This window comes from Rhinichthys klamathensis, unplaced genomic scaffold, assembly GCF_029890125.1.
Source record: "Rhinichthys klamathensis goyatoka isolate OS25496 unplaced genomic scaffold, OSU_Roscu_1.1 h1tg000825l_1, whole genome shotgun sequence".
Classification (NCBI taxonomy): domain Eukaryota; kingdom Metazoa; phylum Chordata; class Actinopteri; order Cypriniformes; family Leuciscidae; genus Rhinichthys; species Rhinichthys klamathensis.
This window is the reverse complement of record NW_026607208.1, coordinates 204362-221413: the sequence shown is the minus strand read 5'-3', so window position 1 is coordinate 221413 and position 17052 is coordinate 204362. Positions and strand designations below refer to the sequence as shown.

General features: G+C 38.7%; 1 protein-coding gene across 1 annotated transcript in view; it reads right to left on the bottom strand.

The window, feature by feature from the left end:
* Positions 1-667: 667 nt before the first annotated feature.
* The window catches only part of mgat4a (alpha-1,3-mannosyl-glycoprotein 4-beta-N-acetylglucosaminyltransferase A), an 81319-nt gene continuing 64934 nt past the window's right edge, over positions 668-17052 (bottom strand). Inside the window, exons 9-16 of the mRNA XM_056243663.1 lie at positions 12040-12154; positions 9489-9619; positions 9165-9272; positions 7562-7755; positions 5169-5247; positions 4659-4719; positions 2591-2703; positions 668-2269 (exon numbers count right to left, since the gene is read on the bottom strand). Of these exons, the coding sequence (XP_056099638.1) occupies positions 2243-2269; positions 2591-2703; positions 4659-4719; positions 5169-5247; positions 7562-7755; positions 9165-9272; positions 9489-9619; positions 12040-12154 (828 nt within the window). The 3' untranslated portion in view covers positions 668-2242. The remainder of the gene's footprint in view (positions 2270-2590; positions 2704-4658; positions 4720-5168; positions 5248-7561; positions 7756-9164; positions 9273-9488; positions 9620-12039; positions 12155-17052) is intronic.

The window sequence follows — 17052 nt, the reverse complement described above, 5'->3', positions numbered from 1 at the left end:
GAAGCATCAAGGATTCTACAATGATACATTATGCCAGGCTGAACTAAAACTTCCATATTATTAAAGATATATACAAATCACATGAGATGAGAGCACTTTGGAAATCTGTACAGCAGTTAATTCAAAACCAAGTCTCTACTACGCCAGGAGCTACAAGCAAAATAAATAAGAACCTCAGCTTTACAATGTAATAAATGTACAGTGTAATAAATCCATGTGTTAAAAACAGCACACATAATACTCTACTGAAATGTAGCTGTTCCATTCAATTTCCATTAGAAGTCTATGGTTCTGGTAATATTTTGCTTCAGACCAGGCCCACACAGAATCTGCACAGGCAGAACTCCACTGAAAGCTTTGAACGCTGTCAATCATAAAGTTCTACACGCTTTTACATATCGTGGCTTATTTGATAGTTACGGAGCCCTTAAGCAGACATGGTGATGGGAATAAATATGCGACGGGAGGTCAAATTTATGCTTCAATGCTTATTGCGTTTGTTTGTTTGAAATTATATTTCAAAAATATTACGTTCCCCGAGAAACTTTGCGTTGGCTGGCAAAACTTTTGCATTCTCTCACAGAAGTATTGCGTTCTCCTGAGAAACTTTGCATTTGCTTGCAAAAGCATTGAATTATAGTTTTTTTAAGTTATTTCAATCAGAATATTTTTTTGCGTTCTCTCACAAAAGTATTGCGTTCCCCTGACAAACTTTTAATTTGCTCAGAAAAAAGCATTGAAATATATTTTTTTCTCTCACTTCATATGACGTTCTCTCGCAAAAGTATTGCGTTCCCCGAGAACCTTTGCGTTTGCTTGCAAAAGCATTGAAATACTTTTTCAACGCTTTGAAATACAATTTTCCCAATCACCATGTCCCTTAAGGGGCTCCGTATATTGTACTTTTAATACCCTCAGCTTCATTAATCACATTTTACCACGCAGAAAAAAAAAAAAAGAATCTGCAGATTCCATCTGGACTTAATCATGACTCACTGAACATTCAGATACTCTTGATACAGCATAGAAAGAAGAACATTTTCTGACTGAAAGCAGATTATTTGAAATGAAATTGAAAATGCTCAATGAACAAATGAAAACACGAAAGATTCTGGAACATAAACATGGACGATTCATGCTCTAAACTTAAAACATCCCACTTAAATCAAGCATATAACAAATTGTCCTATTGTATGATTTAAGCGTTTTGGCAGGGCGCAAGGCAGTCCTTTACCAGGCCCTCAAGGGACGCTGGATGTTAAGGCACAGAGGTGGGCGGCCCTGCACCCCTCTGAACTACACAACGATACAAACATCAACCATCTTCACTCGACTTCAAGCCACGTCATAAATTTCCAATGAATATAAAAGCATTTACTTCTTGTAGAAATTAAAGATTTATTTCAAATAAATTAATTCACCTTCATAGATCGTCATAATAATAACAAGAACAACAACAACAGCCATTTAAAAAAAAACTTTCCGATTGAAAGCCACGATTGATTGGTTGACAATAAAATGACAGAGGAAAATCCACTCGTGTTGACCAGGTAGAGGCCTAAGATATGCTGTTCGTTTTAAGAAATATGTTTTTAGATTTTGGCAAAGTAGTCAATAAAATAATAAACTGGTTTTTCAAAATGTTCTTAACAGAGGGCCAACATCAACATCCTAAAACAAAAACCTAAAAAATATATAAATACCGAAATAAAATGCAAAGTTGACGTTTCTGTCGCCCTACTCTTCCAGCCGTAGTCACCTGACCCAGGGTTTGAGGTCAGTTACAGTCCATGACGGCAGAGCGCTGAGGACATTCTTCATCAGTAGGGGACATTTTCTCCAGCATTGGGTGCAGCCTTGAATCCTGAACTTCAATCCTTCATGACAGCAATGATTGCAATTCTTCACGACACAAATTCAGTGTCTGGAAACATTCTGTCAAAAAGTGTCTTTTTCTGTACAGTAGTAGTCACATTCACGCAACAGAATTCAGGCAATAGTAAAAGGAAAAAACAAAGTCTGACGACAGAAGGGAAAGCCAAGTAGATGAGAAGAGAGAGTGGCGAAGGTACCAGAGGAAGACGAAATGACAGAAAATAAGGAAAAAGTAAAGTTTAAGAGCAAGGGTTCCTCCACGCGCTCTGATATAATGTCCCGGTCACTCTTGAAGCGCTGTAGATGCGAGCAGCACGTCCCTGTCTAGATGACCAGAGGGTCTCAACCACTGGACACATTCAGGTAGTTATCCAGGTATCCTCTTGATATGGATCTGACAAGAGACAGAAGCCAGATCTATGAAGAACATCATCATCATCTATGCAAATCCAAAAACATGTTCTTGTTTTGGGCACATAAGATAGATTTGTGTACAGCAAAAGAGAAGATTAAATACCAACATAACAAATAAATGTTAAGTCTGGATCAGTGCAAAAATAGTCTCACATTATGCAATACTTGAATTAAAGCAAAACCAATAATAATGAATGTAATGCAACCTACAACAGTAAAAATACAGCAAAATCTCTACTAGCATATAGTATGATATACTGCCAAACCCTAGACGGGTCTATAGCAGAGGAAGCAAGCAGACCTCGCTAACAATCGCCCACACGGCGGAGTCTTTCTGGACCGTCAGACGCACAGCCACCACAGGGTTAAAGGCGGGCTCAACCGTCCCCTCTGCCAGTCCTTTCTCGAACTGAGCTGAAGAAAGAGACAATGAATGATATCGTAACGTTAAAAGGGGAGAACAGGAGCGATTGTAATACTTTACAATATTCATTTAGCAGACACTTTTATCCTAGGCGACTTACAAATAAAGAAAAATTAGAAGCAATTTGAAAAGAGCAGTGGAAAAAAAAAGTTATGGGGTTTAGTTATTGGAAGCGTCTTCCAACGGTTTCCTGAAGGTTGTAATGGTGCATACTGGGTACCGTATATATAAATAATGATTATTTTTAGATTTGTGTTTTAATAGCTAAAGTACTATTGGGGCCTACACTAATATTAAAAAATTTGAAGTCAATAAAAAAAATATATATATATTCAGCAAGGATGCATTAAATTGATTAAAAGTGACACTAAAGACATTTCAAAATGTTACAAAAGACTAAAGGAATAAATAACTGCTTTCTATGTTAATATTTTGTTTAAATGTAATTTTAAATTGTAATAAAAAAAGAGTTTCTTACATGCGCTTCTTGAGGCACACATGCACACTAGCACACACACGCAAGGTCTCTCGCTCTCTCCCTCTCTGCCATGCGCGCGCTACACGGTGATCTCTCCCTCTGCCGTGCGCACGCTACACGGTTTGAACATACATATTCACGTAGCCTTTCGAAAACCGGGACATTCAGTGTCCCGGGAGAGTGCATAAATTTCCCGGGAAAGGTTATTAAAAAGAAGGACGGGACAGGTGGCAACCCTAACTGAAACGCCTTAGTTGCAGTCTTGAGTTTTCTATCAGGAACATACACAGCACAATATTCCTTATTTAAATGAAGAGTCCAAAACATATGCAAAATAATAGGGGGCGAGGCCTGGTTGAGTTGCATTAGGGCGTTTTCACACCTGAAAGTCCGCACCAAGGTCCGAACCAAAGTTCACGTTTTGATACATTTTATACTTTCAGAAAGTTTTGGTTGCAATTATGCGAGCGCACTAAAGAACTTTACGTGACATACTTGCATCCTGTCGTCATCATCTATGTGGGCTGCATCTTGACATTGATTGGTTTGTAAATGGACGTGCGTCTGACGTCAACGTGTTGTCAATTCGGCGGGTAACTTTGACAACATGAATGAACAGACGCATATCGTTGCAACTATATTGTTATTTTTATGGCATAATTACCTGCAGCACCAACTATACACAAGGCTAGTTCAAATTCGCCAAATGAACGTCCTCGTCGTGCGAACATTTTAACGTCGCTGGCAGGAAAGAAGGAGAAGACTGCAAGCAATCATGCGAGCTCTGGCACCTCCATTTGGGGAGAGACCAAGGTGAACTATTCCGGCTATGCGGGAACCACCGGAACTTCCTGTAAAAGGTCTGAAAGTCCGAACCATACAGAAATGCTTTCACACTAGAAACGAACCAAACCTTTGTTCAATTTGATCCGGACCGAGACTACCTCTTTTCATCGGACCAAATTTCATCTGTTTGGTCCGGACCGTGGTCCGGGGTAGGTTTCCCACCTGTAATTTTGATTCGGACCAAACTGAAAAGTCCAAAAGTCCGGACCAAACAAGGTAGGTGTGAAAGGGTCCTTAGTAGGGTGTTGAAACTTGTGGTTATGGTAAGGGCTGTGACATTTCAGAAACACGCTTGAAGCGGTTGACCAATCACAAACAACCGACCAATCAGAGCACATTGTGCTTTCAGAAGGAGGGGCTTTATAGAGACAGGAACTAAACAGAGTTACTGACAGACTGGGAAGAGAGGTGCTGCAACAATATGAAAAAAAAAAAATGGAAAAATATTGTTTTTTGAACATTTAAGCATGAAAACCTATACTAGTACACCCAAAAAACAAAATCAAAACTTTGTAAAAGGGACCCTTTAAAGAGTCAATGGTCTCCCCTATTTGCAAGCAAAGCACAATAATTTGCTTCAAGTGCAAAACTGCTGATTTGAGCGTGCATGTAATAACTCACCAAGTTTATAGAACCGATCTTCTGTCCGTTTATATTTCTCTTTGGTCTTCACCTCAGCGTCCTGCAAGAGTTAACATCCTCATTTAGAAGCACTTAAAGAGCCTAACAATGTTAATGCTAACAATGTTAGACAACTGTGAGAGCATTATTTGTATATCATGATAAAATAGTAAGTAAAACCAAGCTCACAAACCCATTTACACAAACTCGGATGTATTACCGACCTCATTTATTCAAGGAAAGTCTTCAAAAACAAACATCAAAAGCCCATTTGAAGGCTTTTTAAGCTCTGTATCACAGCAGGATGGCAGTATGCTGCCTCATTACCACGGTAGCTCAACCTGCGATGGACTGAAATGAGCCCTGGTGGCAGCGTACACAGGAGACCTACACCAGATATTCCTGTCAACCTGCTGATGTTAGACTCTGACAAACCTGTCACCTGGTTGTTTGGACATTTAGAGGAAACCATAGAAATATAATTGAGGACGTTTTATTTTATTATTTTACCGAAAAGGGCAGGATCTCGACAGTAGTGTTCTCGATTTTGTCTCCTGGGTGCTCCTGGTTTCCACTGCGAAAAAGGAACCTGCCAATCAAAGGCTGATTGTTAATGAATATGCATGTACAGGCACAAACTCATGAATATTCATCAACACACATGTACAAACATTGGCAGGACATGGACAAGAGTCTAACTTACACTGAACACACACTGGCATGCACACAGATAAGGGGTCTCTAAACATGCCCCTACTTGAGCTGATAATTAAATACAGTCGCACGTGAGTAAATTGACACTTCCATCTTGTTAGCACTGTTTCTACTCAGACAAAAATTTCTGAAGAGGTCAAGACTCAGTCTGCATCTATATCTGAAATACTCCTCATCTCTCTGTCCCATGCTTCATGTCCCAGGACCAGTGCGAGAGAGTTTTGGGCCTTCGAAAATCCAGTAAAAACAGTCATACTGTAAAATATTATTCTATGATATAAAATATCACAAAGATAAATAAATGTGACACAGGAGTATCACAGAAAGTATTACAATTTAAAATAAGTGTTTTTTATTATTATTTTAATTTATTTTAAAATGTAATTTATTCCTGTGATTGAAAGCTGAATTTTCAGCATGATCCTTTGGAAATCATTCTAATATGCTGATTTGATGCTCAAGAAAACATTTGTATTCTTAATGTAAAAAATAAAAGTCATGCTGCTTAATATTTTTTGTGGAAACAGTGATACAGATTTTTAAGTGACAGCCAAAAAAAAATGAACTAATCATTCACTTACCTCATGTTATTCCAAACCTGTATGACTTTCTTCTATAGAACATGAAACAAGATATTTTGAAAAATGCTTAAGTACAAATAACATCGGACCCAACTGGCCTTCACTGTATGGACAAAAACAGTCAAAGCATTCTTCAATGTTCCTCAGAAGAAAGAAAGTCAATCAGGTTTGGAATGAGATGAAGATGAGTAAATGATGACAGAATTATGTTTATTTATATATGTCATCAACTTAATATCTAGTTGGCTGACATAGATGAGTGTTTTTACAAATTGCAATAATGACATGAATGATCACAGCAGCAGAAATGGGATATTTCCAAATAAATTATGTTTTGTAAAATAAAAAGAACTTTAAATATATTTTGTTAGCACTTTACAGTAAGGTTCCTTTGTTAACATTAACTGCATTAGGTACTATGAACTAAGAATGAAAAACACTTCCAAAGCATTTATGTTATATTAGTTCATTTCAACATTTACTAATACATTATTAAAATCCAAAGTTTTTTTGTCAATAATATTTAATGAGCTAACATGAACCATCAATGAACAGTTGTATTTTCATTAACTAACATTAACAGAGATTAATAAATACTGTGGTTAATGCGTTCAATTAGCAATACATTTGTTAATGTTACCATATTTTCTGACACACATACAGATACGATGCTAAAAATACAAGCAAAATTTTAATTTGATGTACTGACCCAGATTTGGCCAGCAAAATAAATAAATAAATAAATAAAATCAGCCTTTTTGGCTTTTACCCAGCAAGAAATCTTATTTCTGTCATGACCACTATCGTCAAATACGATTGACAATTAGCATACAGTTTGGATTGGCGGTATGGTTCTGTTCTGGGCAAGAACTCCCTGCGCATCCATGCAGCCTAGCATGGATAAGAGCAGGGAGAGCAGCAGTAACCCCCCTTAGGGTAAACAGAACAGAACCAACATGAATGTATGCAGATATCATTCATTCAGATTTTAAAGTACAACACAATTCGAGAATTTATTCTGAATGCCAAATACTGACTGACGAGAGGAGGAGCTGGGGATGGAGGAGGGTAATTGCTCCTGAGAAACGCGATAGCTGCTGATAATACATATATATGTATACAGTAATAGGCGTCGTATTCCTATAGGTAGACGTGGATCAGCTGAGAGTCAGCTGATGCGAGCTTGACTAACGTGACCTGCCAGAAATGACGCTGCGCTTGATTTCATGGAGATCTCTGTATCTGCTCAACAATGTTTTCTCCATTCTCCATTTCTTCCTCTCCAGAGGTTTTGGGTTACAGCGTCTTATTTTAGAAGCTTCTCATTAGCCACCTCTCCTCCCCTGTGAGGACAGTGAGACATGGAGACGTGTGAATGATGTCTCCTGATTCGAGCTCAGTGAACATCACTTTTAGGAAAAGGTGAGGATTACAAAAATAAATCATTTGGGTGCGTGTATGAATGGTGAATTAAAGCTATACATATAAATACAGCACTGCTCTTTAGTCTGGCCTTAACCTCTCTCACACCATCCGCAGGTCATCAGGCCATCATTACCACCCAGCCCTGTAAATGTGTGTATCTCTCTCAGTCGCAGACAGACTGACCTTTCTATGTTGACAGGCCGATCAAACTTGAACAAGACATAGTCTCCAGCCATTGGAGTAATGGCCCAGAAGAAATCCTCGCCCGTGTAGGTCTTCTCAAGCGTGTGGCCTTGATACACTTTAAGAGAGGTGGACACCTCCGCCGGTGGGTTCACGTGAATCTTATGCAGTAGAGGTTTCAGGAAGTCTTTATCCTGACAGAGTAAAATACAGAGGAAGTTATGACTAAAGTCAACAGGAAGTGTGGCTGATGGCCTAGCTGATATACAACAGTCCTTAAAAGTAAAAACAGCTAATTAGATTTAGGAAAAGGTCAGCTATTTAAGAAAAAAAAAAAAAAGTTTGTCAAAAGAAAACAGGATACAGGGGTAAGACGAGATGTTATAAGAAAACAGGAAGCTTTGTGTGGAAGAGAATCAAACTTTAAGAGCACACTGTAAAAAAATGTTGTTTCCACTTAAAGGGCTCTATCTTGCACCCGGCGCAAATGACTTTGTACACTGACGCATGTATCATTCCTATTTTGCACCCGCGCAAAGCGGACTTTTCCCTCCATAGACACACGTCGGTTAACTAAGAAATACACTTGCGCTCCCCGGGGCGGTTCAGCGCAAAGAGGAGGCGTGTTCCGGCGCAAACTTTCCCTCATGCTATTTTGCTGTTCTATAAAACAATTGCGCCACTGACCAGAAAAAACCTAGTCTAAAGTCAGTGGCGCGTTGCGCGTTGTTCATAATGCTATTTTAAGCGCGCATGCTTGGCCATAATGTAGCGGGTGCACAACGCGCATACACTTTGATTCTCTCATCAACACAGATGCAGCAGTTTTTATTTTTGCAAATCATACATTATAACAAGGAAAAATATTAACACATGAGGGAAATCATTGTGGTGTCCATGAAGATGTAAAAATTTTTGTTTTTTTCCTCCCACGCCTGTTTAACTGACGCTGATTTGGGTGGGTTTCTCCCATCCCCATACAACGTCACTTCTCTGTCTTTCACGGTCCTGACAAGAACGTCGGTCTCCTCGGCTGTGAACCGCTCCTGGCGCGCGCCTGGTAAATCCGCCGTTATAATAGCAATCCGCCAAGCAACATGCGCACCTGCTCTTAAAGGGAATGTGAGATGACGCTCTGATTGGTTTATTTCACGTTACGCCCAAACCACACCTATGAATAATGAAGCTACTTCAGACCAACCCCTTTTAGATTTGCGCCAGGCGCAAGAGGCATTTATCCCGCCGGGAAAATAGCAACAGCGCCGGGATCCGCCCACAAAGTTACTTGCGCTTTGCCACTTGCGTTTCAGATCGTTAAAATAGGGCCCAAAGTGTTCGTGCTGCAAAGTTATGCTTATCTTAGATGATCTGATCACAAGTTGTCAGCGACAGGTTTTGGACAACGATCACTAAAACTACATTTGTAATGTAAACAATCATTTACATCATAATTATATACAAATGACGGTCCATCTACTGGCTTGTCAATTATCCATTATGCTCAAACAAGGGTTTTAAACTTGCTGGTTAGGTCATTCAAGAATGTTTATACTAGGTGTAAAGCGTGGCTAGAAAAAAATAACACTCATGAAATAAGAGTTACCGTGAGTTTCTGGATTTTCCCAGCAAGGGAGGAGTGCAGGCCTACATGCTGAAACAAAGAGGGTCTGAAACGAATTCGCAGACTCGACTTCTGTCTCTCACAGTGTTTCTGAAGAGAGAAAGAATGAGGAAGACACGTACATTAAACTGTAAGAACGAAGGAATAAAAATAGGGTAAAAGTTATAAATAGTGACATAATGTGTGTGTGTGTTTGTAGAGAGAAAGAAAAATAAATAAGAAAAACACACACAAAAAAGTTCCCGTTCTGCTAAAAGCCTCTCAAGGTCACAGAAAGACACTAGCAGGCAGAGAGTATTAACTTACGGCATCTTTCTCTGGGTTGCATACTTTGACCCAGAGTATGTGATCTAGCAGCCAATCGATGGGCTTCTCCTTATAAAACATGAAGATAAACTCCACAATGAGATTTAGATCTGGGGCTTGGAACATTTTACCTGAGAGAGCGAGAGAGAGAGAGAGAGAGAGAGAGAGAGAGAGAGAGAGAGAGAGAGAGAGAGAGAGAGAGAGAGAGAGAGAGAGAGAGAGAGAGAGAGAGAGAGAGAGAGAGAGAGAGAGAGAGAGAGAGAGAGAAAAAGAGATAATAAAATATATATATTCATTCAAAAAGTTTGGGACAAACCAAGTAGACAAAGGCTGCATTTATTTGATAAAAAAAAATTGTATATGAAATAATTATTAAAGTAACTGTTTTCTGTTTTAATAAATCACATGATCACATGTCACATGATCCTTCAGAAATCATTCTAATATGCTGATTTGATGCCTAAGAAACATTATTATCAGTGTTGAAAACTATTGTGCTGCTTAATATTTATGTGAGAACCGTGATACATTTTTTAAGGATTTTTTGATGAATAGAAAGTTCAAAAGAACAGCATTTATTTTAAATAGAAATCTTTTGCGACAGTAAATTACTTTAATGTCACTTTTGATCAATTTAACACACCCTTGCTGAACAAACTTTTCTGAAAGAAATTAAAAAAAATTCTGATTTACAACCAATGACAAGAAGTCTTAAAGAGATGGTTAGTTTGTTTGTTCACTCAAACAAAAAATTCTGTTTTCATTTACTGGCCCTCATGTCATTTCAAACCTGTTCTTTCCTCAGTGGGACACAAAAGGAGAGTTACACTTTAATTTGATGGTTCACTTTAGACATTCTACTAACCAGAAGTACCTTTGCAGCTACATGTCAACTACAGTCATTAGAGTATTAGTAGACTGTCTGCTTAAAGGGTAACTAAACACTGAAACAACTTTTTTTAGTTAATGATCTGTAAGAATGGAGCTTCATAAATGCTGTTCTTTGATTCGAGTACATTTTTTGACATTTGGGTATAAAGTGTTTTAATTTTCAAATATATGGTGTAAAAACGTATGAGTGCTGCCCTCTTCAGGTTAAACGGAAAGCTCCTGCAGTAGGGGTACTCTCTGACGTAGGATACTCTCTGACGTAACTCTGTCACGCACTTGGTGCGAGCTCACCACGCCCTTGGCAGCCCCTGGTATAAAAGCATCTGGTTCCGTCAAAACTACTGTAGCGAGTCAGGAGTTGGAATTACGAGTATTGAAAACGATCAGGATAGTTTTATATTTGAAAATCAACAAACAACAAATAAAACAAGCAGCTCTATGCACTTTTTAAGGCAAGATTCTATTCTGTGGCATTTCCTTCTGACCGTCGTCAATAGCAACGCATTATAAACAGTGCAAATCCATGTAACGTTATCACAACGGACGCGCTCTCTCGTTTCATTCAAATACAATTTGCCGTCTTGCGTCTCCGTTTTTGATTGTATTGAAAATAAAATCAGAGTTAATTTATTGTTTACAGAGTTTGATAATATTGTTGTGATCATCTTGTCTGGACGATTGTTTTGTACGCTGTACAAAATGGATTTATAAACAGGTAAGATTTAAAACATTAATGCGAACTTTTCTTCGTGGAAGCTTCACGTTTATTTCAAGTGAGTAAGATAAAATATTTCAACTCAAAACAACATTTTGAAGTGTATTGCAGCGACTTTTTTGTGCATGTTCTGCAGACAGGGTGACCATCATCGATTAAGTTTCCCTCAGGACTTTTGTAAAAGCCAAAATATGACACACCTCAGATTTGGCCCTCTTAAAAGGCAGAAAAATCAGATGAAGGTGGGGAAGAAAATACTTCAAATGACCGCTCTGTTGCAAAGCTACTTGCGTCACTCCAGTCGGTCTCCATTTTAGCGAGTTTGACAGCAGCTGTCAATCAATCCCTCACTGCGGTCTCAGTTCGTCCCCTCTATCTCCGCTGGGCTCTGCCCACTTTTCCAGCATTTTTCAAATATTGCCAGTGGGTGGAGTCAGGCTCTGACCAGGGGTTTAGTTACCCTTTAATATCTGCTAACACTTTATTTTGATGGTCCTCTCTAACAGACATTCTACTGACTATAAGTAACTTCACAACTACATGTCAACTTTAATTACTAAACCAAAATAACACCTAACCTAACAGTCTACTAATACTCTAATGAGAGTTAGTTGACATGTAGTTGCAAAGTTACTTATAGTTAGTAGAATGTCTAAATTGGACCATCGAAATAAAGTGTAACCAAAAGAAAAAAAAATCTTTTTTTGAAACACTATTATGGTGCTTTTTGGGGCTTGATATCTCCTGGACACTGTGTGCCTCTGTTGTATGGCCAAGAGCAGTGGGATCATTCTTTAAAATCTCTCTTTCAGTGGTCCACAGCAGAAAGAAAGTCAAACAGGTTTGGAACAACATGAGGGTGAATAAATGATGACAATTAAAAGTGATATCTGAATAGCTGTCCATATTAAACAAATAAAGATATTAAAAACATAGAAGTCACACCAATGAAGCCCAGCTGTGAAAACTCAAGGATCATCCAGTCCTCAGTGGCGAGTTGAAGGGCAAAGTTTTTCATGGTGGCAAAATAGTTAGGCTTGGCGACGATGTCATCCTCTAACTGTAAGAAGAACAGGAAACAGATATGAATCATACAGCACAGCTCATAAACCAGATGCATTTACTGACACAAGCTGCACCTACTAAACATATCACTTCTAACTAAAAACCCCAAGAATAAAAAAAAATATATATATATATATATAACATCACACTTCACACACAGACACTGTTGCCACTAATATACGTAAGCACACACAAACACTAAGTTAAAGCATGTCGTCCTATACCCTTGAGTAACTTGAGTTCCCCCCCAAAAAAACATGAAAGCAATACCTTTCCCCTCTCCTAAGAGAGCACAGCGTGTATTGAGAGCACAAAGACATGAAGACACTGGAGAGATTTATTGGCACGGCAGAAAATTAAACCAAAAAAAATGAATGCAAACATTCAGTACAGTCCAACACACAGACTGACAGAAGCACGTGAGAATGGGGAAGACATGAAAGTTGAAAGACATACATGAACATGAATACAAAATTATGCTTTTTTTTTTCTTGGGAAAATGTGAAAACGTTAGGCAAGAAAGACACTTAAAGGTGCAGTAAGTGATTTTTGAAATACGCTGTTGAAAAGTGGATCAGACCGAGCACCAAAACACACTTGTAGCCAATCAGCAGTAAGGGACGTATACACTCATGATGGAGGAGGAGCGAGAGCTCAGTGCACAAAAGGTCAGAGGTCACTCTTCCGCCAGAACTAGACTCATGTACGGCCAGATACATTTTCTTTTTTTTAAATCGCATTGCTTCGCTTCAGAAGGCCTTTATTAACCCTCTGGAGCTGGATTACTTTTATGATGGATGGGTGTGCTTTTTATTTTTATTTTTTATTTTTTAAACCCATTTTTAACACATATTTAAACCCATTATAAAGCTTGGAAGAGCCAGGACAGGGTACCCCCAGGATCCTCCAACTTAAATTCAAGGCTTTTTAAGACCTTTTTAATACCATTTCAACTGAAATTCAATGCCAACTTCGTACCCATTCCGACAGAAGTATGAGGGAAAAATGTCAAATCTGTATACATTTTAAACCCTAGAAAATAATTATGTACAAGGAGGCTACTTGAATTAAATAAAACATTTTACTTAAATTATCAGTCATATTTAATATGCAACAGCATTGTAGCGTGCATGTGTGTGTAGCAGGCCAGTGTTAATTTTGGCAGCCATTTTTTATTTAGTCTTAGTCTTCAGACGAATATGCTTATTGGTCTTAATCACATTTGAGTCATCCTGTTTTTTATAGTTGTAGTTGACGAAAAGTCTTTGCATTTTTTGTCAACTTTTAGTCAAACTGCAGTTACTTTACTTTTGGTAGTTATTTTATATGTAGTCTTTAGACAGAAAATGTCATAATAATTATTCTCTCTAGGCCAATTCAATTAAGCTTATGAGAAATTATTGACATTGCACTCTTTGGCAGTAGCACTTGTGCAGTTCTACATAATGATCCCTTTTCCTAAGTTCCGAGGTTCTCCAATTTTTTAGAGTGCCGTTCCCCCTGAACCCCCTCTCTTCCACTTAGACTGCAGTCACACCCTTTCCATTAAGGGACAAGATTTGCCCCCTTTAATACATTTTTCCATTTCATTTTTTTATTAAATTTGCAATGATAAAAAAACATTAAAATCGCCAGTAGGTGGCAGTAACTCACTATCTTTATGAGAGTCGTTGAGTCATTCATTCATTGAATCTCACGATTCGTTCAAAGCCACATATTTCTTTGCAAAATAGAGCAAGCCTGACAATGCTGTTTTTAATGTAGTACATCACTTAATGTTACCCTTTTTTCTTTTCTTATTTACTGTTGTATAAAATCAATGTCACATTTGAAATCGTGTGGATATTCGGGAAACATTGCATTCTTGCTCGTATGAACACTGGTGGATATATCAGCCTGCATTTTGATCGCAGATTTAGTCGCACAAACAGCGCAAGCGGCTCGTGACAGAACACAGACCGACTGAATGACACTTTAATTTAAGTAAGTTACAACATTTTAAATAAAGATCGCTGAACGCTAAAGCTTGTCTGTGTTTTCAAATCATCCGCGCTTCTTCAGCAATGTAGAGAGAGAGGGCGCGCATGGTTGCCAGATACTATTGAAAAGACGGGTAGAAAATATGTTCTTTTAACAGAAAGGCTCTTATTTGGGGTTTAAATTATGTCATTTGTGGCCACAGCGGATTAAGCTAGGTAGGTACTATCTTGTTCTGTACCTCACTTGCCTAGTAACCATAGTAACGGGTGCGCACGCGATCGCTTTTTCTGCTATGACGTGGAGCGCGAGGTGCACTCAACGCTGCATACATTTTGAATTAGCCTACATTAGTAAGTTAATTTTGTTACGGTATGAACTTAATCCTAGCAAAGGCAAAATATATATATATATATACACTCACCGGCCACTTTATTAGGTACCCCATGCTAGTAACGGGTTGGACCCCCTTTTGCCTTCAGAACTGCCTCAATTCTTCGTGGCATAGATTCAACAAGGTGCTGGAAGCATTCCTCAGGGAGTTTGGTCCATATTGACATGATGGCATCACACAGTTGCCGCAGATTTGTCGGCTGCACATCCATGATGCGAATCTCCCGTTCCACCACATCCCAAAGATGCTCTATTGGGTTGAGATCTGGTGACTGTGGAGGCCATTTTAGTACAGTGAACTCATTGTCATGTTCAAGAAACCAATTTGAAATGATTAGAGCTTTGTGACATGGTGGAAGTAGCCATCAGAGGATGGGTACATGGTGGCCATAAAGGGATGGACATGGTCAGAAACAATGCTCAGGTAGGCCGTGGCATTTAAACGATGCCCAATTGGCACTAAGGGGCCTAAAGTGTGCCAGGAAAACATCCCCCACACCATTACACCACCACCACCAGCCTGCACAGTGGTAACAAGGCATGATGGTTCCATGTTCTCATTCTGTTTACGCCAAATTCTGACTCTAACATCTGAATGTCTCAACAGAAATCGAGACTCATCAGACCAGGCAACATTTTTCCAGTCTTCAACTGTTCAATTTTGGTGAGCTCTTGCAAATTGTAGCCTCTTTTTCCTATTTGTAGTGGAGATGAGTGGTACCCGGTGGAGTCTTCTGCTGTTGTAGCCCATCCGCCTCAAGGTTGTGCGTGTTGTGGCTTCACAAATGCTTTGCTGCATACCTCGGTTGTAACGAGTGGTTATTTCAGTCACTGTTGCCCTTCTATCAGCTCGAACCAGTCTGGCCATTCTCCTCTGACCTCTGGCATCAACAAGGCATTTCCGCCCACAGAACTGCCGCTCACTGGATGTTTTTTCTTTTTCGGACCATTCTCTGTAAACCCTAGAGATGGTTGTGCGTGAAAATCCCAGTAGATTAGCAGTTTCTGAAATACTCAGACCAGCCCTTCTGGCACCAACAATCATGCCACGTTCAAAGTCACTCAAATCACCTTTCTTCCCCATACTGATGCTCGGTTTGAACTGCAGGAGATTGTCTTGACCATGTCTACATGCCTAAATGCACTGAGTTGCCGCCATGTGATTGGCTGCTTAGAAATTAAGTGTTAACGAGCAGTTGGACAGGTGTACCTAATAAAGTGGCCGGTGAGTGTATATATATATATATATATATATTATATATATATAAGACCTTTGTAACGAAATCCAAGACTTTGTAAACTAAATTCAAGGCTTTTAAGGCCTTAATTTGAGATGATGAAATTCAAGACTTTTTCAAGGCTTTTAAGACCCGCGGGTACCCTGCAGGATATTTTTAATATAACTCTGATTGTGTTTGGAATGAAAGAAGAAAGTCATATACACCTATGATGGCTTGAGGGTGAGTAAGATATGAGATAATTTTCATTTTTGGATGAACTATCCCTTTAAGGAGCAGGAAGTCCTGAAAACGGACGCCGAGGTTGCTTTATTGCTTCTCGATACACAAGTTGGTTTTGCTGAGGTTTTTCACAGAACTAAGATATGCTGTCTTTACTTGAATATACTCATGAGCCATCTTCGCTTGTTTGTTCATAGCATTTATTATTATTATTATAAGCCTGGAACGTCTAAACCTCCACCGCCTGTTTCAATCATCTGCTCCCAAAGTGTGTCAGAAAAGTGAGATTACATACTCCTAATGTATGGTTTCTCTTTTGGTTTCCCTTTTAGTGATCAGTATAACCCTTTCTTGTCTCATTTGTGATATATTAGTTACTATTGAGTTATGAAGGGATCTTTTCTTTTTTTGGGATGGAATTTGCCAACAAACGAGTAGAGGAGCTAAATTGCAATTAAACATTTGACTTGAATTATCATAGTAACAAACTGACATCATACACTTGGACGGCAGGCACAGCAGATTCCACTATAGCCGTTGCCTGTGTTGCATAACGTGTGTGTGTGTGTGTGTGTGTGAATGTGGGGGCGGAGGCATCAAGATAGGGGTGTGATCCTTTTGGATAGGGGGTGTGTTTGTTTTGGAGATTTCAAATATCAACAGCATTTACCAGAAAACGCTTACTCCAACTTTAACACACAGCAATTCACTACCATTCAAAAGTTTGGGGTTGGTTAGACTTTTTAATGTTTTTAAAAGAAGTCTCTTATGCTCACCAAGGGTGCATTTATTTGATCAAATATACTGTGAATATTCTGAATTTATAATAACTTTATTGTATTTTAAAATGTAATTTATTCCTGTGATGGCAAAGCTGAATTTTCAGCATCATTACTCCAGTCTTCAGTGTCACATGCTCTTTTTATTCTAATATGCTGATTTTGCCGTTTAAGAAATATTTTGTATTATTATAAATTTGGGAAAGTTGTGCATACTATTTTCATGGAAACTGTGATACATTTTTCTCAGGATTCATTGAGTAGAATTTCAAAATAACAGCATT